This window comes from Salvelinus fontinalis, chromosome 14 (assembly GCF_029448725.1).
Source record: "Salvelinus fontinalis isolate EN_2023a chromosome 14, ASM2944872v1, whole genome shotgun sequence".
Lineage (NCBI taxonomy): Eukaryota > Metazoa > Chordata > Actinopteri > Salmoniformes > Salmonidae > Salvelinus > Salvelinus fontinalis.
The window spans coordinates 28,146,187-28,172,613 of record NC_074678.1 but is presented as its reverse complement, the minus strand read 5'-3'; the positions used below and the strand labels follow the sequence as shown (position 1 = coordinate 28,172,613).

Here is a 26,427-nt window from a genome sequence, read left to right as displayed (position 1 = left end):
ACTCAACAAATTGGATGCAGTCTATCACAGTGCCATCCGTTTTGTCACCAAAGCCCCATATACTACCCACCACTGCGACCTCGATGGCTGGCCCTCGCTTCACATTTGTCGCCAAACCCACTGCCTCCAGGTCATCTATAAGTCTTTGCTAGGTAAAGCTCCGCCTTATCTCAGCTCACTGGTCACCATAACAGCACCCATGCGTAGCACACACTCTAGCAGGTATATTTCAGCGGTCATCTCCAAAGCCAACTCCTACTTTGGCCACCTTTCCTTCCAGTTCTCTGCTGCCAATGACTGGAACGAATTTAAAAAATCACTGAAGCTGGAGTCTTATATTTCCCTCACTAACTTTAAGCATCAGCTGTCAGAGCAGCTTACCGATCATTGCACCTGTACACAGCCCATCTGTAAATAGTCCACCCAACTATCTCATCCCCATATTGTTATTCATTTTTTTGCTCCTTTGCTCCCCAGTATCTCTTCTTGCTCATTCATCTTCTGCACATCTATCACTTCAGTGTTTAATTGCTAAATTGTAATTATTTCGCCACTATGGCCTATTTATTGCCTTACATCCCTGATCTTACTACATTTGCCCACACTGTATATAGATTTTTATATTGTGTTATTGACTGTACGTTTGTTAATCCCATGTGTAACTCTGTGTTGGTTGTGTCGCACTGCTTCGCTTTTCTTGGCCACGTCGCAATTGTAAATGATAACTTGTTCTCAACTGGCCTACCTGGTTAAATAAAGGTGAAAAAATAAAAATAAAAATTAGTGTGTCCAAACTTTTGACTGGTACTGTATGTCTTTCGACCAATCAGATCAGCTCTTGAACACTTGTTTTGGTACTGCCCATATGTAGCTTGTTTTGGTCGCAGGTACAGGAATGGCTAAAGATTTACAACATTTATCTGGAGCTAACTCTGCAAATAGCACTGCTGGGTGATTTGAAAAGTTATAGTCAATTGATCAATAATATAATTATACTCTTAGCAAAACATTTGATCTTTAATTTACAATCTATAGAAGCTATGAGAATAGAAAGGTTCAGGACTTTGGTGAAACATCACAGCACAGTTGAAAAAAATATGGCTAATAGAAATCTAAACTGGATGGTGTTCAGACATAGATGGGAGGGGTGAGGGGAGCTGAAAGACGGGACTAGAAATAACAAAAAAACAAGATAACTAATGTAAAATATATGTGTCCATAAAATGTACAGTTGAAGTCAGAAGTTTACATACACCTTAGCCAAATACATTTAAACTCAGTTTTTCCCTGTCTTAGGTCAGTTAGGATCACCAGTTTATTTTAAGAATGTGAAATGTCAGAATAATAGTAGAGAGAATGATTTATTTCCGCTTTTATTTATTTCATCACATTCCCAGTGGGTCAGAAGTTTACATACACTCAATTAGTATTTGGTAGCATTGCCTTTCAATTGTTTAACTTTGGTCAAACGTGTTGGGTAGCCTTCCACAAGCTTCCCACAATAAATTGGGTAAATTTTGGCCCATTCCTCCTGACAGAGCTGGTGTAACTGAGTCCGGTTTGTAGGCCTCCTTGCTCACACTCGCTTTTTCCCTTCTGCCCACAAATTTTCTATAGGATTGAGGTCAGGGCTTTGTGATGGCCACTCTAACACCTTGACTTTGTTGTCCTTAAGCCATTTTGCCACTACTTTGGAAATATGCTTGGGGTCATTGTCCATTTGGAAAACCCATTTGCAACCAAGCTTTAACTTCCTGACTGATGTCTTCAGATGTTGCTTCAATATATCCACACAATTTTCCTCCCTCATGATGCCATCTATTTTGTGAAGAGCACCAGTCCCTCCTGCAGCAAAGCACCCCCATACCATGATGCTGCCACCCCCGTGCTTCATGGTTGGGATGGTGTTCTTCAGCTTGCAAGCATTCCTGTTTATCCTCCAAACATAACGATGGTCATTATGGCCAAACAGTTCTATTTTTGTTTCCTCAGACCAGAGGACATTCCTCCAAAAAGTATGATCTTCGTCCCGAGTGGCTTCTTCCTTGCTGAGCAGCCTTTCAGGTTATGTTGATATAGGACTCGTTTTACTGTGGATATAGATACTTTTGTACCCGTTTCCTCCAGCATCTTCACAAGGTCCTTTGCTGTTGTTTTGGGATTGATTTTTCACTTTTGTTTGCACCAAAGTACGTTCATCTCGAGGAGACAGAACGAATCTCCTTCCTGAGCGGTGTGACGGCTGCGTGGTCCCATGGTGTTTACACCTGTGTACTATTGCTTCTACAGATGAACATGGTACCTTCAGGCATTTGGAAATTGCTCCCAAGAATGAACCACAATTGTCTACAATAAACTGGTCTACAATATTCTTTCTGAGGTCTTGGCTGCTTTCTTTTGATTTTCCCATGATGTCAAGCAAAGAGCACTGGGTTTGAAGGTAGGCCTTGAAATTCATCCATACGTACACCTCCAATTGACTCAAATTATGTCAATTAGCCTATCAGAAGCTTCTAAAGCCATGACATCATTTTCTGATTTAAAGGCACAGTAAACTTAGTGTATGTAAACTTTTGACCCACTGGAATTGTGATACAGATACAGATACAGCTGTTAAGTGAATTAATCTGTCTGTAAACAATTGTTGGAAAAATTATGCACAAGGTAGATGTCCTAACCGACTTGCCAAAACTCTAGTTTGTTAACAAGAAATTTGTGGAGTGGTTGAAAAACAAGTTTTAATGACTCCAACCTAAGTGTATGTAAACTTCCGACTTCAACTGTAGTTTTATGAACTGACAGTGGCTTTGTTCAGTGCTGTATGTGATATGGAACGACTGATTTGTGTTCTCAGCCTGCTTATCTTGCTTGTCTGTAAAGATGATAGAATGCCTATGTCACGGCCGTCAAAAGGAGGAGACCAAGGCGCAGTGTGGTAAGCGTACATTCTTCTTTATTTAAAGAACAAACACTGAACAAAACGAACAAAATAACAAAACAAACCGTGAAGCTAATATGGATAATGCAGACAGGCAACTAAACATAACAAAAAATGTGTGGAGTGGTTGAAAAACGAGTTTTAATGACTCCAACATAAGTGTATGTAAACTTCCGACTTCAACTGTATATAGTATGTATAAGCTGGGAGTAGAAACCTAAGTATTGTTGGCGTCGTATTGGATGGCCGCCGTTTTGCAAGCTCCAACCCAACTTTGCTATTTTGTGATTGTTTTGTTGTTTATTTTTACTCTATTTTCACGAAATGTTTCCGCTGTTATTTCTTACAACCGACAAGAACTCTTGAACATGAGATTGGCAGTTACTGACCCCAATTCCGGCTTCTACTTCGACTCATCTGCCCTGGATTCTCTAAGTAATTCCAATCAATCAATCAATCAAGTTTATTTTATATAGCCCTTCGTACATCAGCTAATATCTCGAAGTGCTGTACAGAGACCCAGCCTAAAACCCCAAACAGCTAGAATGCAGGTGTAGAAGCACGGTGGCTAGGAAAAACTCCCTAGAAAGGCCATCCAATTTTTGGGCTACCCAAGAGGGAACACCGGCGTTACAGAGGCAAGAGAGAGGGGGGATCCTTGTAGGATTAAGGTGAAGTGAAAAACGGCCACTTCTTCCCTCCCTTCTATTGGGTAATGTACAGTCACTTGATAATAAGATGAATGATTTCCGATCGCGGATTTACTACAAACGGGACTCTTAAAACTTCAATATTCTTTGCTTTTCAGAAACATGGCTCTCGGACAAGATACCCCCCACAGCTATCCAACTCAATGGATTCTTCATTCACCGTGTGGCCAGGGAAATCGACGGGGGTTTGCCTCTTCATCAACAACAACTGGTGTGCTAATTCCAACGCAGTGGAAGTGTCGACCCACTGTTTACCCATCTTGGAATACCTGATGGTCAAATGCCGACCCTTCTGCCTCCTGAGAGAGTTTTCAGCTGTTATCGTGGCTGCTGTATACATTCCACCTCAAAAAAAAACGGGCTGGCACTTAATGAACTGTACAAGGCTATAAACAAGCAGGATAACCTACACCAAGTGGCTGCCTTTCTGGTTGTCGGCGATTTTAATTTGGCATCACTACGAGACATCTCCAACACCACTAAGGGCGATAAAGTCCTGGACCACTGCCTTTCTACCCACAAGCAAGCATACAACGCCCCCATTCGGCAAATCAGATCATGACTCCGTACTCTTGCTTCCTGTTTACAGAAGCAGAAACAGGAAGAACCCGCGATTCGCTCTGTTTATAAATGGTCATCAGAATCAGAGGTTACAGGACTGCGCTAATTGGATTATGTTTCGAGACTCCACATGGACTACAGGACATGCACATTTGTGGCCTGCTGGAGGTCATTTTGCAGGGCTCTGGTAGTGCACCTCCTTGCACAAAGACGGAGGTAGCGGTCCTGCTGCTGGGTTGTTGCCCTCCTACGGCCTCCTCCACATCTCCTGATGTACTGGCCTGTCTCCTGGTAGTGCCTCCATGCTCTGGACACTACGCTGACAGACACAGCAAATCTTCTTGCCACAGCTCGCATTGATGTGCCATCCTGGATGAGCTGCACTACCTGAGCCACTTGTGTGGGTTGTAGACTCCATCTCATGCTACCACTAGAGTGAGAGCACCGCCAGCATTCAAAAGTGACCAAAACATCAACCAGGAAGCATAGGAACTGAGAAGTGGTCTGTGGTCACCACCTGCAGAATCACTCCTTTATTGGGGGTGTTTAAGTGTTCCCTTTATTTTTTTGAGCAGTGTATATCTTCCTCAACAAGGACTATCCTGAAGCTGTGCGCCAGAAGAGGAAAGAATTGATCCCAGCCATGAAAGCTGCCAGAGCACGTGGGGACTATGACAGGCTCATTGTCCACCCTCCCTCCCAAAAGCCTGGAAGGGATGAGAGAGCCAAGCCTATGGGTTCGTAGCTTCAACCCCGCAGAGCACACACTGACACAACTGAAAATCACCAACTGATTTCTGGACTGCTGAATGTTTTTTTTCTCTCTTGATTTGTTTGTTATTTTCCATATTGTGTCTATCTCTGATAAGCTACCCAGGAAAGGGCTGAAAATAGCCCATATTAATATATGTAGCCTTAGAAATAAGGGAACTGAAAAACAGTATGGTTGAAAGAGATGGGACAAAAGGAGTGGCAAATAAGTCTGGCTGCACATCTGACTGGCTTACTTACTGCAAATTGAGAAATTATGTGACTAAACTCAACAAAAGAAGAAAACACTGTATTATGAAGCCAAGATCAGTAATGTAAAGAATGATGGAAAAAAACTTTGGAGTACTTTAAATGAAATTATTGGCAGAAAGACAAATTCAACTCCATCTTTCATCAAATCAGATGGCTTATTCATCACAAAACCATTTGATGTTGCCAATTACTTTAATGATTATTTAATTGGCAAAGTGGGCAAACTTAGGCAGGAAATTCCAACAACAAAATGTGAGCAATTGTATTCATGCATAAAAAAACAAATAATGAAAGAAAAGCATTGCAAGCTTGAATTTTGTAAAGTTAGTGTGGGAGAGGTGGAAAAATTATTGTTATCCATCAATAATGAAAAACCTCTTGGCATTGACAACTTAGATGGAAAGCTACTGAGGATGGTAGCTGACTCTATGGCCACTCCTATCTGTCCTATATTTAATCTGAGTCTTGAGGAAGGTGTTTGTCCTCAGGCCTGGAGTGAAGCCAAAGTAATTCCGTTACCCAAGAGTGGTAAAGCAGCCTTTACTGGTTCAAACAGCAGACCTATCAGCTTGCTGACAGCTCTTAGCAAACTGTTGAAAAAAATGGTGTTTGACCATGTGTTATGGCTTTTAAACCTCTGCCATATCATAGATTCAGAGCTATCTATATAATATAACTTTTCTTTAATGGAAGCTTCTCTAATGTCAGGCATGTAAAGTGTGGTTTACCGCAGGGCAGCTCTCTAGGCCCTCTACTCTTTAATCCCAGACCTGCCACTGGCATTAAACAAAGCATGTGTGTCCATGTACGCTGATGATTCAACCATATACACATCAGCAACCACAGCTAATGAAGTCACTGAAAACCTTAACAAAGAGTTGTATTCTGTTTTGGAATGGGTAGCCAGTAATAAACTGGTCCTGAACATCTCTAAAACTAAGAGCATTGTATTTGGTACAATTAAGTTCTTGACCTCAGCTGAATCTGGTAATGAATGGTGTGGCTGTTGAACAAGTTGAGGAGAAGAAATTACTTGGCGTTACCTTAGATTGTAAACTGTCATGGTCAAAACATATAGATTCAATCGTTGTAAAGACAGGGAGAGGTCTGTCTGTAATAAAGAGATGCTCTGCTTTTGTGACACCACACTCCAGAAATGAAGTTCTGCAGGCTCTAGTTTGTCTAATCTTGATTATTGTCCAGTCGTGTGGTCCAGTGCTGCAAGGAAAGACCTAGTTAAGTTGCAGCTTATAAGAAACATTAATGTGTTGAAAATCCCAAATCATTTGCAAAGTCAACGTACACAGACACACACACTTATCCCACCAGACATGGCACCAGGGGTCTTTTCACAGTCCCCAAATCCAAAACAAATTCAAGAAAGCGTACAATATTATATAGAACCCTTATTCCATGGAACTTCTTTCCATCTCATATTGCTCAAATAAACAGCAAACCTGGTTTCAAAAAACAGATAAAGCAACACCTCACGGCACAATGCCACTCCCCTATTTGACCTAGATACTGTGTGTATGCTTTGATATGTAGGCTACGTGTGCCTTTAATTGTTTTTATGTAGTTCTGTCCTTGAGCTGTTCTTGTCCATTAATGTCCTGTATTATGTCATTCTGTATTATGTTTCATGTTTTGTGTGGATCCCAGGAAGAGTAGTTGCTGCTTTTGCAACAGCTAATTGGGATCCTAATAAAATACTAAATACCAAATGCCAGACAAACTCAATGCATTTTATGCATGCTTTGACGACAACAACAACATCGAGCCAGGTGTGAGGGCCGTCACCGACCCAGAGGATTAGGCGATCTTGCTCTTTGAGGTTAACGTGAGAAGGGTCTTTAATCAGGTCAACACCCGCAAGGCCGCGGGCCCCAACGGTATTCCAGGGCACATATTCAGAGCATGAGCAGAACAGCTGGCAGGCATATTCACAGTAATTTTCAACCTCTCCTCTACCCATTCTGTAATCCCCACGTTTTGAGATGACCACAATCATTCCTGTTCCTAAGAACTCTAAGGCTTCATGCCACAATGACTACCGCACTGTAGCACTCACTTCTGTAATCACAAAGTGCTTTGAGAGGCTGGTTATGGCACACATTAACTCCTCCATTCCAGCCACCCTAGACCCACTCCAATTTGCATACCGCCCCAACAGATCCATAGACGATTCAATCTTAACTGCTCTCAACACTGCCCTCTCCCACCTAGATAAGAGGAATACCTATGTGAGAATGCTGTTAATTGACTACAGCCCAGCGTTCATCACCATTGTCCCCTCCAGGCTCAGCACCAAGCTTAGGACTCTGGGTCTGAACATCTCCCTCTGCAGATGGATCCTGGACATCCTGACGGGGCGACCCCAGGTGGTGAGGGTAGGCAACATCACCTCCGCCACGCTAACCCTTAACACAAGGGCCTACAGGGGTGTGTGCCTAGTCCCCTCCTGTAATGCCTGTTCACCCAGGACTGTGTGGCCACGCACGACTCCAACATCATTATCAACTTCGCTGACGACACGACGATGGTAGGCCTGATCACCGGCGACGATGAGTCAGCCTACAGAGAGAAGGTCAGTGACCTGATAGTGTGATGACGGAGCAACAATCTCTCCCTCAACGTCAACAAGACCAAGGAGCTGATCGTGGACTATAGGAAACGGGGTGGTGGGGGGCTCATCCACATCGACGTGGGTGGCAGTGGAGCAGGTAGACAGCTTCAAGTTTCTCTGTGTCCAAATCACTAAAGACTTCAAATTGTCCAAACACACAGACACGGTTGTGAAGAAGGCATGACAGTGCCTCTTCCCCCTCAGGAGGTTGAAAAAGTTTGGCATGGGCCCTTGGCTGGCTGCATCACTGCTTGGTATGGCAATACCACCACCCTCAACCGCATGGACCTACAGGTGGTTGTGCGGACAGCCAAGTACATCACTGGGACCAACCTTCCTGCCATCAAGGACCTCTATATCAGGTGGTGTGAAAAAAAGGCCCGTAAAATCGTCAGACTCCAACCACCCAAGCCATAGACTATTTTCTCTACTGCCGCACGGCAAGAGGTACCGGTGCATCAAGTCTGACACCAACAGGATCTTCAAACGCTTCTATCCCCAAGCAATATGACTGATAAATAACTAACAAAATAGCTACATGGACTATCTGAGTTTACCTTGTATCTTTATTGACCTTTTATTTCAATATTTGCACACTAACAGGGCCCCACACACACACACACACACACACACACACACACACACACACACACACACACACACACACACACACACACACACACACACACACACACACACACACACACACACACACACACACACACACACACACACACACACACACACACACACACTGTCACTCCAACACACACACAAACACTCACTCCATCATTTGCTCACTCACACATAATATGCATTTACATTTATACTGACTCTACACACCCGCACACCCACTCACATACAACCTGCTGCTACTCTGTTTATCTTATATCCTGTTGCCAAGTCCTCTTATCCCTATACTGTACATATCCACCTCCATCACTCCAGTATTCCTGCACCAACTCTCAACCAGCTTCATGAGGAAGTCACAAGGAATGCATTTCAAATAACAGGTTAAAAGTCCTTCTGAATGCGTTTCAGCCAATGAGTTGTGTTGTGACAAGGTAGGGGTGGTATACACTATCATCAGAAGATAGCCCTAAAAGACCAAGTCCATATCATGGCAAGAACAGCTCAAATAAGCAAAGAGAAACGACAATCCATCGTTACTTTAAGACATGAAGGTCAGCCAATCTGGAAATTTTCTAAAACGTTGTAAGTTTCTTCAAGTGTTGTCGCAAAAACCATCAAGCGCTATGATGAAACTGGCTCTCACGATGACCACCACAGGAAAGAAAGACCCAGAGTTACCTCTGCTGCAGAGGATATGTTCATTAGAGTTACCATCCTTAGAAATTGCAGCCCAAATAAATGCTTCACAGAGTTCAAGTAACAGACACATCTCGACATCAACTGTTCAGAGGAGACTGCATGAATCAGGCCTTCATGGTCGAATTGCTGCAAAGAAACCACTACTAAAGGACACCAATAAGAAGAATAGACTTGCTTGGGCCAAGAAACACGAACAATGGACATTAGACCGGTGGAAATCTGTCCTTTGGTCTGATGAGTCTAAATTTGCGATTTTTGTTTAGGTGAGAGTAGGTTAACATGTGTGGTTCTCACCGTGAGGCATGGAGGAGCAGGTGTGATGGTGTGGGGGTGCTTTGCTGGTAACACTGTCAGTGATTTATTTAGAATTCAAGGCACACTTAACCAGCATGGCTACCACAGCATTCTGCAGTGATACGCCATCACATCTGGTTTCCGCTTGGTGGGACTACCATTTGTTTTTCAACAGGACAATGACCCAACACACCTCCAGGTGTTTGGAAATGATTCAGACAATTACATTGATAGAAACCACAATCTATCTTCAATATTAAAGCTGATCTACCCTCTAAAAAAACAAAAACAATAAACAAATCAGATCAGCTCCAATGCCAATAATTGGGCAAAAGATCAGAATTGGGCTATCTGTGTAAACGCAGCCTAAATGGTGTGTTTGTTTATCGTTGTGCAATGCTTCAATCATTTCTCAGGTATGGTGTGTAATCAATTGTGTTCACAATCACAGAAGAGGGAAGCTACTATTTGTTGCATCTTGCAACAAATATCCGATAGCTTTCGTAATGACAGGTAAAAACAGCTAGCTAGGGTTCGGAGAGGTATATCAAAGAAATATATTACCAGGTCAAATAATAGGCTTATTTTTCCCTCATCTATGGCAGAAGCAGGTGTGACTCACATTGTAGAGCACGGTGGTCCAGCCCTCCATGGTGATGCACTGGAAGACGGTGAGCACAGCAAACAAGATGTTATCAAACTGGGTGATGCCATCGTTGGGGCCGATCCAGGTTTCACTGCAGGCGTACTTGTCAGGGCACTTCCTCACCCCACACGGGAACTCTGACTCAGACTTGTCCACCGTCTCATTCTCTGACAGAGGGACAAGGGAGAATAAAGTTCTTCAACTTGTTCTTATTATCCAGAGTCAGAGTCCACTAAAGGATGTGTAGGCTAGGCTAAAGATTTAAAAAATGATGCATTACTGAAATCAATCTAACTAAACATGTTTTTCCCATGAGAGATACGATGACTTCAGAGAAATATCTCAATTCTGAGAAATGACTTGCATCTACTGGAGATACATGAATAAGTAGCACAATATGATGATTATAATGTAATGCAGGACTCGATCAATGAAGTGAGCAGCAGCAGCTCTCTGTGTGAAAGTCCTTTCCTGAACCCTTGTGAAAGATGACACTAATAATATGCTATTTGATTTGTGCAATGTGTGATTATAATAAATAATCTCTCTAAAGCCAATAGGGGGTAAATAAGGTTAACTCAAACAGTGTGGTCCCCACATAACCTTTATGATGACATCATCTTAAAAATTACAGTATGTTGTTTGATACAATTGGGTACTGTATTAAATCTGATATATTTTAAATGTAGTAAAGGAATGCTAGAATATATGATATATAACTCTTTACTGTATTAAACCACTGAGACAGCCTGTAGGGTGTTCACCCATAAAATTATTAATTCCTTCAAGGTTTATACAAATATTTATACAAATATGTAGCATGTTTATGTAGCATGTGAATGGAAGGTCATCACAGGCATGATCAAATAAGTCGTCACTGTTCAATAAAAACCTGTAGTGCTGCTCCGCGGCAGAACAGCGCTAACTTCCAACATCAACTAACAAGCTAACTAGTGGCTGCAGTTTCGTGAGTGAAACATGGGCTTTTTCTAAATTAAATCCGCTCAATATATAACTAAATAGAGACTAAATATATACACTGCTCAAAAAAATAAAGGGAACACTTAAACAACACAATGTAACTCCAAGTCAATCACACTTCTGTGAAATCAAACTGTCCACTTAGGAAGCAACACTGATTGACAATAAATTTCACATGCTGTTGTGCAAATGGAATAGACAAAATGTGGAAATTATAGGCAATTAGCAAGACACCCCCAAAAAAGGAGTGATTCTGCAGGTGGTGATCACAGATCACTTCTCAGTTCCTATGCTTCCTGGCTGATGTTTTGGTCACTTTGAATGCTGGCGGTGCTCTCACTCTAGTGGTAGCATGAGACGGAGTCTACAACCCACACAAGTGGCTCAGGTAGTGCAGTTCATCCAGGATGGCACATCAATGCGAGCTGTGGCAAAAAGGTTTGCTGTGTCTGTCATCGTAGTGTCCAGAGCGTGGAGGCGCTACCAGGAGACAGGCCAGTACATCAGGAGACGTGGAGGAGGCTGTAGGAAGGCAACAACCCAGCAGCAGGACCGCTACCTCCGCCTTTGTGCAAGGAGGAGCACTACCAGCGCCCTGCAAAATGACCTCCAGCAGGCCACAAATGTGCATGTGTCAGCATATGGTCTCACAAGGGGTCTGAGGATCTCATCTCGGTACCTATTGGCAGTCAGGCTACCTCTGGCGAGCACATGGAGGGCTGTGCGGCCCCACAAAGAAATGCCACCCCACACCATGACTGACCCATCGCCAAACCGGTCATGCTGGAGGATGTTGCAGGCAGCAGAACGTTCTCCACGGCGTCTCCAGACTCTGTCACGTCTGTCACATGTGCTCATGTGCTCAGTGTGAACCTGCTTTCATCTGTGAAGAGCACAGGGCGCCAGTGGCGAATTTGCCAATCTTGGTGTTCTCTGGCAAATGCCAAATGTCCTGCACGGTGTTGGGCTGTAAGCACAACCCCCACCTGTGGACGTCGGGCCCTCATACCACCCTCATGGAGTCTGTTTCTGACCATTTGAGCAGACACATGCACATTTGTGGCCTGCTGGAGGTCATTTTGCAGGGCGCTGGCAGTGCACCTCCTTGCACAAAGGCGGAGGTAGCGGTCCTGCTGCTGGGTTGTTGCCCTCCTACGGCCTCCTCCACGTCTCCTGATGTACTGGCCTGTCTCCTGGTAGCGCCTCCATGCTCTGGACACTACGCTGACAGACACAGCAAACCTTTTTGCCACAGCTCGCATTGATGTGCCATCCTGGATGAACTGCACTACCTGAGCCACTTGTGTGGGTTGTAGACTCCGTCTCATGCTACCACTAGAGTGAGAGCACCGCCAGCATTCAAAAGTGACCAAAACATCAGCCAGGAAGCATAGGAACTGAGAAGTGGTCTGTGGTCACCACCTGCAGAATCACTCCTTTTTTGGGGGTGTCTTGCTAATTGCCTATAATTTCCACCTTTTGTCTGTTCCATTTGCACAACAACATGTGAAATTTATTGTCAATCAGTGTTGCTTCCTAAGTGGACAGTTTGATTTCACAGAAGTGTGATTGACTTGGAGTTACATTGTGTTGTTTAAGTGTTCCCTTTATTTTTTTGAGCAGTGTATATTGCCAATATAGGCAATAAAAAAGGGAATAAAAGTCAAGGATCTGGAGATGAAAATGACAAGGGTATCAAGTTGATTTTGATTGGTCCAACCAGCGGAAACACCTCCAAATTGTACAACATCACAACATTTAATATGGAAGCGGCGCAGTCTAAACGAGCAATGGTCACAGCAAATGAACGCTCTTATTTCATCAACACTGTCAAGTACTAGTCTATTAAGGTTCTAATATTGTAGAAAACAATCTAATGATGTATTCTATGTAATTTATAATGACATAGGGCAAAGACAACTACGTTTTGACATTAATTTCATAGCACCCTCTTGAATTGACAGATTTTCTTCCACATTGTACAGCAGTGAGTGAACACCCTCCAGTCTGTCAATGGCAGACCAAGGAACATTTTTATAACCAAGTCAAGCAACAAAAGATAAGCTGAAGGTAAGGATAACTTTTTTGAAAAGGAAAGATAATTTCATCATCATCACTTGCTGTGTAGGCGCAGTATAACCTTGCTGATAAATGATCGGCTTGAAGGATGTTTACGATAACTTACCCTAAATGTTTACATGTAACAGAGCTAAGGATCACAGCACGATACTAACGCATTGTTTAAAAAAATGGTATGTAGCTAGGTGTTCAACGCAAGCATAGGCTATAAGCAGAGTACAGATATAAATATCCTGAATACAACAGATTCAATCTCATAAAGGGACACCAACTACTACAGAACCAAACTGAACTGATATGCAGAGCAGTGTGCGTCCTGGATGAATGTAGACTTGATGGCATCTCTCTAAGGCTTAGAGCTCAAAGTGCCCTTTCTCTGTCTGGGTGATTCCCAAATGGTACTCTATAGCCCATATATTCCCTGGTCAAACGTAGTGCACTACAAAAGGAATACAGTGGTTATTTGGGATGTATATTCTGTCTTACCCAGGATATTTGGCATGGGCAGACAGGTGTTGTGGAGCTTTCCGCTGTAGAACTCCAGGCCGATGATGGCAAACATGAGAATGGCGAAGAAGAGCAGCAGGCCAATCTGGAGCAGCGGCACCATGGCTTTCATGATGGACTTCAGGACTATCTGCAGGCCTGGTCACACACAGAAAGATAGAGAAAGAGACAACTGTCATGTGTTATAAGTGCCAACAATGAGTAACAGCACAAAACATTTATAAATGGTAAGTGTGGGAACCACTTCAAGCAGATACTGTCAGCGCTCTCACTTTGGCTAACACAACAGTCCCCCTAAGACATCGTTGCCTTTTGGGAGTGGGACACTACTGCATCTGCTAGTTGTCAGTCTGACTCATATGTATTCTGCCAACAAAATAACTCATTAGGACTAACTTTACGGACTCCAAATTGAGGTTAGACAGGGGTCCAGAAAACACCAGTAGAACCAGTGCAGATACCTATATGTGTACTGTATAGGTCAGTGGAGGTTGGTGGGGAGAGCTATAGGAGGATGGGCTCCTTGCTATGGCTGGAATGAAATATATGGAACGGTATCAAACACATCAAACAAATATGGAAACCACATGTTTGACTCAATCCATTTATTTCATTCCAGCCATCATAATGAGCCTGTCCTCCTATAGCTCTTTCCACCAGCCTCCACTGGTATAGATTTAGATAGGCAGAGCAGATCCATGGACACCCAGTACATCTGGTGGTGTAAGCTACTCACTGGGGATTCCAGAGACCAGTTTGAGGGGTCTGAGCACGCGTACGGCCCGCAGGGTCCGCAGGTCCACTGGGATGTTCATGTGAGCTCCCGCTGTGGCCAGAATCCTGCATACACCCACACAACACACACACAACACACACACAACACACGGATTATTATTACATCATTTATACACCGTTAATATTCCATTAATATTTCAAAGAGGGGTCTGAATGTAATGTCAAACATGATCTGAATCAGGCATTGTGTGATACATTTCTTTGTGCAGGTCCAGGACCGGTCTTGACTGAACCTATACCACACTTGGGTGAGAGGGTAATGTATTGGCACTGGTGCCCCCAAATAAAGTACTTGTTGGCGGTGTATTCATCACATCAGCTTCCCAGGAAAACATGACACTTCTTCATTACACAGTCTGATTAGCTCTAATTAAACTATGTACCTACGCAATTAGAACCGTGTGTCCCCTTCAAGCTATTAGAACAAAATTGTCTCAAAACAACACGACTCAGTCGATCAAGGCTGTTATCTTTCACAGCTTCAAATTGGTCTTCATTAAAGAGTCTTCGTGGCTAATACTCATGGATAATACTAGAATCTTAGAAAATTCCTGATTTTAAACAATAAAATAGCATTGGTCAAGACTCAACACACATGATTGACAGATCAGTATTGCAGTGAAATGGTCCATTAATGTAATTCTGCTCCTACTCTGTTTAGCTAACATTCAGCAGCTATCCTAGCACTTCATCTCTGGGTCTTATCATCTGAGTCATCTGTCACATGTGTGCAGCTAACCACATTAGTTATGTTTTCCCATCAGACTGGAGTAAAATGAGACCAGCCATTATAGATGTATCCCACTCAGAAGGTTCAGGAGGAGCAGGGAGGGGAAGGGGGTACTATTGTTCAAGCAATCTGGTTTAACTGGTTCTTGTTTGTGAAAGGCACACACGTGTGCATGCACGCAGACACAAATAATAGGGAGTTTGAGGGTCTACAACAGGCAATGAATGCCTGAAAACAGGTCTTCTTTTTGGCTGCACTGCGTAGGAGGAAGGCACTGACAAATTCTATTAAGGAAAAGAAGGCTGCAGCTCTATCAAGGCAATGCACATTCCGGCTAGTATGCTGTAAACTGTTAAATAGATACATATATTATTGAATCGTATTCTTGCTGTGGCTTACATACTAAAACACTGAATGAAAACAAGATCACCGAGTTTCAATACTTTAAGCAGTGGGCATAGAGTTTCAGCCCCCTGGATAAAATGGTGCAGTCCACAGACTGAGTAAGGACCCATCAGCAGCTACCTGGAGCACATGTGAAGCAGCTCATTATTAAATGCAAATGGTGTCCTTTCTCTGATGTGCCTCTTAATAGGAGGGTACACATTGGAGATACAGTACAGCAGGTAGAAGAGAGATATGGAAGGGAGGCCTATGTGTTTACTGTGTACTCCCAAGCCTGGCCCCTGGTCCTTTTCTCCTCCATTACTCCTTCCCTCCTCTCCTTCACGTGTTAGTGGCACTAGGCTGCTGTGCACACTCGGGGGGGATTCAGATCACCCTCCCCCGTTTTCTCCTCACCCCTCTCTCTCTAAATACACTTCGAGCACGGCTCACTTTACACCATAATGGAAGTGATAGACAACCCGTGGTCACGCCTCTCACTGTTTTCTCCCTCATTCATTTCTGCCTTTCACCTCTCTCTGTCCAGATCCGACAGGACGTCAGTGTTGTGTAGTCTGGGACCTCTCTGAACACAGCAAGCAGGACTTACTGGAGAGAGATGCTAAGGCTTAGTTCCAGGAACAAATTTCAAAGTAACAACCTGAGGTCTGAATTCAGAGATACAGAGATGAAATGATGTGCGGCTGCAGATGATGTCTTCAAAAAACAAAGAAGGGGGTACTTTTTCAAAATTAGCAAATTGTTATATCCCTGTTTTGACATTTTCTGTTAACAGAGTGTTACACATAAATAATACAGAGTACATTGAATATGGCATAGATCCAATTATAGCCTGAAGATTAGTCACATCTGGGGTGTCAGGACACTGGGGTGTCAGCCATTTTAATTAAGACTGGAGAGAGATCTTAAAATAGCACGTCCATACAGAGACAGAAATTATATTATTCTATCTAGGATGAGCTGAGAACAGACAGAGCCTCCTCCCCTTCTCCAAATCATTACCAAGTCTGGGCTGCTCTTTAGTTGTTATGGAGACTGGGGGATCTAGGAGCTAAAAATGTAATCCCCATCTATTCTGCTGATGGACTTCCTGCTCAGGCAGACACCCTTGTGATTTGTGAGGAGCCAGCCAGGTGAGCTGTACTCTGGTTTGGTCTATATTAGTGGACAGAGAGAGTGGCCAATGGGCAGATGTCACGATCGTGTGGCGGATTAACGGACCAAAATGCAGCTTTTGGAAAATAAGCCATCTTCTTTTATTATAACACGAAGATGAACACGACACAAAAACACTTTAACAAAACAACAAAACGACCGTGAAGCTACAAACGTTGTGCACAAACATACAGGCTACTAACGTTCTTACATAGACAATTACCCACAACCAATGAGAGCCTATGGCTACCCTAAATAAGGCTCCCAATCAGAGACAACCGAAATCAGCTGTCTCTAATTGGGAACTCATTCAGGCAACCATAGACTCTCCTAGATAACTAACCAACATAGACAACACTAGACATATACACTCAACACAAAACCATCTACTACACCCCATAACCCCTTTACCAAATAAACACCCAAAACCAACAAAACATAAACATTACCCATGTCACACCCTGACCTAACTAAAATAATAAAGAAAACAAAGAATAATAAGGCCAGGGCGTGACATAACCCCCCCCTTGAGGCGCGAACTCCGGGCGCACCATACACAGTCTAGGGGAGGGTCTGGGTGGGCTCCCCTCCACGGTGGCGGCTCCGGCTCTGGTCGTAGTCCCCACGTCACCACAGTACCTAACCACCTCCTAGGCTTCCTCCAAACGACCCCCCTCCACATTAACCCCATTGCATTAAGGGGGAGTTCCGGACTAAGGGACAGCTCCGGACTAAGGACCAGTACCAGGGTAAGGGGCAGTACCAGGGTCAGGGGCAGTACCAGGATAAGGGGCAGTACCAGGGTAAGGGGCAGCACCAGGGTAAGGGGCAGCACCAGGGTAAGGGGCAGCACCAGGGTAAGGGGCAGCTCCGGACTGAGGGACTGCAGCTCCGGACTGAGGGACTGCAGCTCCGGACTGAGGGACTGCAGCTCCGGACTGAGGGACGGCCCATGGCTGGCTGACAGATCTGGCTGCTCATGGCTGGCTAACTGATCTGGCTGCTCATGGCTGGCTGACGGATCTGGCTGCTCATGGCTGGCTGACGGATCTGGCTGCTCATGGCTGGCTGACGGATCTGGCTGCTCATGGCTGGCTGACGGATCTGGCTGCTCATGGCTGGCTGACGGATCTGGCTGCTCATGGCTAGCTGACGGATCTGGCTGCTCATGGCTAGCTGACGGATCTGGCTGCTCATGGCTAGCTGACGGATCTGGCTGCTCATGGCTAGCTGACGGATCTGGCTGCTCATGGCTAGCTGACGGATCTGGCTGCTCATGGCTAGCTGACGGATCTGGCTGCTCATGGCTAGCTGACGGATCTGGCTGCTCATGGCTAGCTGACGGATCTGGCTGCTCATGGCTAGCTGACGGATCTGGCTGCTCATGGCTAGCTGACGGATCTGGCTGCTCATGGCTAGCTGACGGATCTGGCTGCTCATGGCTAGCTGACGGATCTGGCTGCTCATGGCTGGCTGACGGATCTGGCTGCTCATGGCTGGCTGACTGATCTGGCTGCTCCTGTCTGGTTGGCGGCTCTGGCATATCCTGTCTGGTTGGCGGCTCTGGCAGATCCTGTCTGGTTGGCGGCTCTGGCAGATCCTGTCTGACGGACGGCTCTAGCGGCTCCTGTCTGGCTGGCGGCTCTAGCGGCTCCTGTCTGGCGGACGGCTCAGTGGGCTCATGGCAGACGGGCGGCTTTGCAGGCTCATGGCAGACGGGCGGCTTTGCAGGCTCATTGCAGACGGATGGCTCAGATGGCGCTGGGGAGACGGATGGCTCAGATGGCGCTGGGGAGACGGATGGCTCAGATGGCGCTGGGGAGACGAGCAGTTCAGTCAACGCTGTGCAGACGGCAGACTCCTGCTGGCTGAGGCGCACTGTAGGCCTGGTGCGTGGTGCCGGGACTGGTGGCACCGGGCTGGAGACACGCATCTCAGGGCTAGTGCGGGGAGCAGCAACAGGACGCACAGGACTCTGGGGACACACAGGAGGCTTGGTGCGTGGTTTAGACACTGGTGGTAAAGGGCTGGAGACACGCACCATATAACTAGTGCGTGGAGGAGGCACTGGTGGTACTGGGTTGGGGCGGGGAGGTGGCGCCGGAAATACCGGACCGTGCAGGCGTACTGGCTCCCTTGAACGCCGAGCCTGCCCAACCTTACCTGGTTCTATGCTCCCCGTCGCCTGACCAGTGCGGGGAGGTGGAATAACCCGCACCGGCCTATGTAGGCGAACCGGGGACACCATGCGTAAGGCTGGTGCCATGTACGCCGGCCCGAGGAGACGCACTGGTGACCAGATGCGTTGGGCCGGCTTCATGACATATGGCTCAACGCTCAGTCTAGCCCGGCCGATACGTGGAGCTGCAATGTACCGAACCGGGCTATGCACGCGTACAGGAGACACCGTGCGCTCTACTGCGTAACACGGTGTCTGCCCGTACTCTCGCTCTCCACGGTAAGTACAGGGAGTAGGCGCATGTTTCCTACCTGACTTCGCCACACTCCCTTTAAGGCCCCCCCCAAGAAATTTTTGGGTTGTACTCACGGGCTTCCAGCCTTGTCTCCGTGCTGCCTCCTCATATCGCCTCCTCTCGGCTTTCGCTGCCTCCAGCTCTTCACGAGGGAGGCGATATTCTCCAGGTTGATCCCACGGCCCCTTACCATCCAGTATCTCCTCCCATGTCCAGAAATCCTTTGTGGGTAGGTCCTGTTGCCGCCTTCCATGCCGCTTGGTCCTATGGTGGGTAATTCTGTCACGATCGTGTGGCGGATTAACGGACCAAAATGCAGCTTTTGGAAAATAAGCCATCTTCTTTTATTATAACACGAAGATGAACACGACACAAAAACACTTTAACAAAACAACAAAACGACCGTGAAGCTACAAACGTTGTGCACAAACATACAGGCTACTAACGTTCTTACATAGACAATTACCCACAACCAATGAGAGCCTATGGCTACCCTAAATAAGGCTCCCAATCAGAGACAACCGAAATCAGCTGTCTCTAATTGGGAACTCATTCAGGTAACCATAGACTCTCCTAGATAACTAACCAACATAGACAACACTAGACATATACACTCAACACAAAACCATCTACTACACCCCATAACCCCTTTACCAAATAAACACCCAAAACCAACAAAACATAAACATTACCCATGTCACACCCTGACCTAACTAAAATAATAAAGAAAACAAAGAATAATAAGGCCAGGGCGTGACAGCAGACACACGTAGGCTAGGTACATGAGCTTGATGAGACAGTTACAGTACATGTGTAGCCGTTAAGTCCCATTCAACAGAAGGCATAAATTAAGTACAAAGAGAACATTACATTAGGCTTTGGTAATATACCGTTTACACCGTATACCAGGGTATTTTGAAAAACTGACGGTATGATTTTCAATACCGTTTGCTAAGCAACCGTTTTTTGTTTGTACAGACGAAACCATTCTGTCAAAAGTTGCTAACTCACGTCTAAATTCTCAAACGAAATACATACTGCAATTCCAACCACAAAACCTCTGCTTTGATTTTAAGCCTAGCTAGCAGCTAAATGTTTGTTTTTCACTTTATTCTAATTCTAATGCTATTTTTGAGGCTACACATGTTGTCATGGAAAATATGAATGATGTTTCCAACAACCAATGAGCAACTCCACCATAAATCCAGCTGCATATGGAGATTGCTGAAATGCCAGTGGCGGAAAAAGTACCCAATTGTCATACTTGAGTAAAAGTAAAGATACCTTCGTAGAAAATGACTCAAGTAAAAGTAAAAGTCACCCAGAAAAATACTACTTTAGTAAAAGTCTAAAAGTATTTGTTTTTAGATATACTTAAGTATCAAAAGTAAATATAATTACAAAAACATACTTAAGTATCAAAAGTAAAAGTATAAATCATTTCAAATTGCTTATAATAAGAAAACCAAATGGCACAATTTTCTTGTTTTTTTATTTACGGATAGCTAGGGGCACACTACAACACACAGATATAATTTACAAACGAAGCATTTGTGATTAGTGAGTCCTCCAGATCAGAGGCAGTGTGATGACCAGGGATGTTCTCTTGATAAGTGAGTGAATTGGACTACTTTCCTGTCCTGCTAAGCATTGAAAATGTAACGAGTACTTTTGGGTGTCAGGGAAAATGTATAGAGTAATAAGTACATTATTTTCTTTAGGAATGCAGTGAAATAAAAGTAAAAGTAGTCAAAAATATAAATAGTAAAGTAAAGTACAAATACCTAAAAAAGAAAAAAAGACTTAAGTAGTACTTTAAAGTGTTTTTACTAAAGTATTTTGCACCACTGCGAAACGAAGGTCTCTTTGGCAATGACATGGAGTGGCAATGAGTGGAATGTTAGCTAAAGAGACTGGTACCCAGACTAGAGACATTCAATCCCCTCCTGGATCAAGATCCCTGTTGCCTAAATTGTTTTGTGTCTCAAAAATAATATTGATAAAAAAATTGTGTGTGCAAGGGGCTCTATAATAATGTATATTATTATACCGTATGACCCGGTATGATACAGAAATGGTATGACAGTATGAAAATCTGGATACCGGACAAACCTTATCTATGTGGCTGGTGCACATTCTTAAAAGTTAATATTTCATTCAGCAAATACAATTTACGCAACAAAATTCAGAGGCAACAGTGTTTGTTTTTTAAGTTTTCAGCCTGGGAGCGTAATCCAGCATGTTAAAAGCCTGTGAGGAGTGAAGACACTGTGGGAGGCTTCAGAAGGAATGGATGCTATCTCTTTGTGCCAGAAAGCAGAGCAGTGTGGGAGTACCTCAGCAGCACAAAGACTGGGTAAGGACAATCCACTGTCACTGGTACCACTGCATGCAAGGGAACAATGTATTGTCACTGATTTTACTGCATCATGCCAGGAAACAAAAGCTGTTCACTTTGAACACCACCTGGACCCTCAGCTAAAGAATTCACACTCATTACTGATCCTATTCATCTCCATTTCTGATAATGATCCGCTGGTGTCGACAGCAAGACACATTTTCAACTGTAAATCCACACACAAGAAACAACAATAATACGTCATTTGACAGTGACATACTGTAAGTTATAATACTATCAATATCATGACATGATTGACACCTGTCCTTAACATTATGTGAAATGACAGACAGCTGTCATTTCTTGAGGGCAAATCTAGGTTAGGAAGTTATCTAACTGACTACTTTGATAGGGAGGACATGGAGAGTTACAGATTGCTGTAACCAAGGCCTACCTTTGTGCCTTCACCGTTTCTAGAAGACACCTTTTATGTGTTTGCCCATGATGGCGTGTCTGTGTTAAGCCTGATGGGGCCCTTTTATAGCCTGAGAGACAGACAACAAACACTGTCTGTCTCAATCAGTCACCCTGACTCTGGGCTGTTGTCATGGTAACACACTGCCCACACCAGTCACAACAGGCCTGCATCACTCCTCAGTATATATTACAATATTGAAATACAATGGTCTGTTTCTGACTCACATGGCAAGACTTTGGTGACCATGGTGATTAAATAAGGTGGTGGGGACTTTCAAAGACATAAGCCATCACCAGTAATACATATGGACCAGTAAGACACATGGCCAAATGTTAGCCAGCCCTCTGTGTATTTGCACCTATATATAACCGCTCCATAACCTGTCTACTCTACAGTACTCAGAGAGAGAGCATTGTGTTTTGATGAGGGCTCGTCTCACACCCACCCTGCTCTGTTCCTCTGTGCTCTGTGTCTTATGAATCATTCACTCACCACCAGATTTATTATTCAACTTGGCTAAAGAGAAAACACTTAGCTAATTGTCACAAGGTGTAATATAGAGAACCAGTGATAGACATCCAAGGATAGAGAGACAACAGAGAGAGACACAGAAGTGTCAATGATGACACCTCGATTTCATATGAATAACTGGAGCTTGCAGATTATTTCCAAACATTGTCTAAGCCTTGAGCATTGATTCACTGGGGATTTCATAAGACCTCATTACCATGTACTTTATAAAGACAAAGTGCATCTAGACATCTTCTTATCTGCTTGTTCACATGTTCATCACTTAGCTTTGCGGAAAAGATTTGGCCCCTATTAAATCAAATCAAAGTTTATTTGTCACATGTGCCGAATACAACAGGTGTAGACCTTACAGTGAAATACTTACTTACAGGCCCTAATCAACAGTGCAATTTGTAAGTAAAAAAATAGCTATTAGGTGAACAATAGATAAGTAAAGAAATAAAAACTACAGTAAAAAGACAGTGAAAAATAATAGTAGCGAGGCTATATACAGGCACCACCAGTTAGTTGGGCAAATTGAGGTAGTATGTACATGTAGGTAACGGATAAAGTGACTATGCATATATGATAAACAGAGAGTAGCAGTAGCGTAAAAGAGGTGACACATGCAGATTGTCTGGGTAGCCAATGTGTGGGGGCACCGGTTAGTCGGGCTAATTGATGTAGTATGTACATGAATGTATAGTATAGTATAGTATAGTATAGTGACTATGTCACGACTCCAACCGAAGGTGACTCCCCTTTCGGCGGTCGTCACTGACTCTTTTTCCTCCCCCTCCTTATGTGTTTATTTGTTACACCTGTGTGGAGGTGATTATCATTAGTTAGGCTTTATTAGTCAGCCAGCCCGTACGCTTCTTTTTGCGGGATTGATTCTGTTGTACATTGGGATTCGGGAGTAGACAAACGTATTTGTTTGTTGCGTTCATTAGAGTATATTTGAACTGGGTTTTTGTCCCCCGTGTATGGGACATTTGTTTTGTTACACTCAGTGTTTTCGTGGGGACATTGTTTCCCGTGTGCGCATTAAAAGCACTATATTGAACTATCTGTTGTTCCTGCACCTGACTTCACACCCCCGACACCCAGAGCGTTACAGACTATGCATTTTTTGATAAACAAAGAGCAGCAGCAGTGTAAAAGAGGGGTTGGGGTGGACACACAATGCAAAGAGTCTGGGTAGCCATTTGATTACCGGTTCAGGAGTCTTATGGCTTAGGGGTAAAAGCTGTTGAGAAGCCTTTTGGTCCTAGACTTGGCACTCCGGTACAGCTTGCCATGCGGTAGTAGAGAGAACAGTCTATGACTGGGGTAGTTGGGATCTTTGACAATTTTTAGGTCCTTCCTCTGACACTGCCTGGTGTAGAGGTGCTGAATGGCAGGCAGCTTAGCCCCAGTGATGTACCCGGCCGTACGCACTACCCTCTGTAGTGCCTTGCTGTCGGAGGCCGAGAAGTTGCCATACCAGGCAGTGATGCAACCAGTCAGGATGCTCTCGATGTTGCAGCTGTAGAACCTTTTGAGGATCTGATTACCCATGCCAAATCTTTTTAGTTTCCCGAGGGGGAATAGGCTTTGTCGTGCCCTCTTCACGACTGTCTTGGTGTTTTTGGACCATTCTAGTTTGTTGGTGATGTGGACACTAAGGAACTTGAATCTCTCAACCTGTTCCACTACAGCCTCGTTGATGAGAATGGGGGCGTGCTCGGTCCTCCTTTTCCTGTAGTCCACAAACATCTCCTTTGTCTTAGTTAAGTTGAGGGATAGGTTGTTATTCTGGCACCACCCGGCCAGGTCTCTGACCTCCTCCCTCAGTGATCAGGCCTACCACTGTTGTGTCATCTGCAAACTTAATGACTGAAGGTTACCTGTTATAACACAAAATAACATGCCATTTTGTTCTACTTTACTTTATTTGATAGTATAATATTTTTAACAACTGATAAACTACATGACCAAAAGTATGTGGACACCTGCTCGTCAAACATCTCATTCCAAAATCATGTGCATTAATATGAAGTTGGTCCCCCGACTCTCCCCTTTGCTGTTATAACAGCCTCCATTCCTCTGGGAAAGCTTTCCACTAGATGTTGGAATATTGCGGCGGGGACTTGCTACCATTCAGCCACAAGAGCATTAGTGAGGTTGGGCACTGATGTTGGGCGATTAGGCCTGGCTCGCAGTCGGCATTTCAATTCATCCCAAAGGTGTTCGATGGGGTTGAGGTCAGGGCTCTGTGCAGGGCAGTCAAGGTCTTCCACACCGATCTCGACAAACTTCTGTATGGACCACGCTTTGTGCACAGGGGCATTGTCATGCTGAAACAGAAAAGGTCCTTTCCCAAACTGTTGCCACAAAGTTGGAATCACAAAATCATCTAGAATTTCATTGTATGCTGTAGTGTTAAGATTTCCCTTCACTGGAACTAAGGGGCTGAGCCCGAACCATGATAAACAGCCCCAGACCATTATTCCTACGACACCAAACTTTACAGTTGGCACTATGCATTGGGGCAGGTAGCATTCTCCTGGCATCCGCCAAACCAAGATTTGTCCTGTTGGACTGGCAGATTGTGAGGCGGGATTCATCACCCCAGAGAACGTGTTTCTACTCCTCTAGAGTCCAATGGCGGCGAGCTTTACACCAGCGGACGCTTGCCATTGCGCATGGTGATCTTTGCCTGACGTAGCTCCCAGAGGCAGTTTGGAACTCGGTAGTGAGTGCTAAGCGCTTCTGCACTCGGTGGTCCCGTTCTGTGAGCTTGTGTGGCCTACCACTTCACGGCTGAGCCGTTGTTGCTCCTAGACGATTTGACCGGGCAGCTCTAGTAGGGCAGACAGTTGACGAACTGACTTGTTGGAAAGGAGGCATCCTATGATGGTGCCATGTTCAAAGTCACTGAGCTCTTCAGTAAGGCCATTCAACTGTCAATGTTTGTCTATGGTGATTGCATGGCTGTGTTCTGGATTGTATACACCTGTCAGAAATGGGTGTGGCTGAAATAGCCGCATCCACTAATTTGAAGGGGTGTGCACATACTTTTGTAGATATAGTGTATTTATTACTGCATTGTTGGGAAAGAGCTTGCAAGAAAGGCATTTCACCCTACTTGTGCACATGACAATAAAAATTGAAACTGAAACATAATATGCTAAATTCATTCTGTTGCTCTATGTGTTTATAGTATACCAGAGAACCTTGACACATGACCGTTTCTAAGCAAAATACTGTATTTGGAAGAGCATTCTCTCGCTGGCAGCCATCTGCTGTGAAACATAGCTTATGTTACACCAGGATGCCAGGATGAAATCATGTTTTCTCAAAAATTGTACTCTCAGGCATCTGACATCAATGGTTACTGTATCACCTTGTATCCTACAATACTAAACTGAAAGTCTATACTATATTACACTCCATATTGACCCAGCAGGGTGAGTTAATGCCTTGTCTCTTCCTCCATTATATAACTATCACATGCAGGCTTCAAAGAGCCTTTTATTTCATTCATAATCTCTGTATCTCCATGCATCCCAGGCATGACCGTGCCCAGCCTCACCCCTGCATCCTTTGCTTGAATCTCCCATTGGACCAGAGGGCCTGAGCTAAATGTATACTACAACTACAGCCCCTAAAGCCACTACATTAAAAACAAAAGTTGAAGCTAAGTTCAGTAGTTTTTTTGCAATGACCCAGCCGGTGGGCACTTTTTATGTGTGGGAACTGGATCCACACCCAGGGATACCAGCCCTTTCAGACAGTCCAGGAGTGGGCAGCTATCAAAGGCCGTGTGTGTAGCAGGAGGAAGCCTGTACCTCCCTGTGCTA

General features: G+C 44.4%; 1 protein-coding gene across 10 annotated transcripts in view; it reads right to left on the bottom strand.

Annotated features, from left to right (window-relative positions):
- LOC129810560 (voltage-dependent R-type calcium channel subunit alpha-1E-like) overlaps positions 1-26,427 on the bottom strand; it is a 232,548-nt gene that overhangs the window by 62,946 nt on the left and 143,175 nt on the right. For all 10 annotated transcript variants that reach the window (XR_008752744.1, XM_055861177.1, XM_055861185.1 and 7 more), the window contains 3 exons: positions 14,434-14,537; positions 13,677-13,835; positions 10,107-10,297 (listed from right to left, as the gene is read on the bottom strand). Coding sequence is in view for 9 of the 10 variants with exons in the window: in XM_055861177.1 (XP_055717152.1) it covers positions 10,107-10,297; positions 13,677-13,835; positions 14,434-14,537 (454 nt within the window). In the remaining variant the exon portion in view is untranslated. The remainder of the gene's footprint in view (positions 1-10,106; positions 10,298-13,676; positions 13,836-14,433; positions 14,538-26,427) is intronic.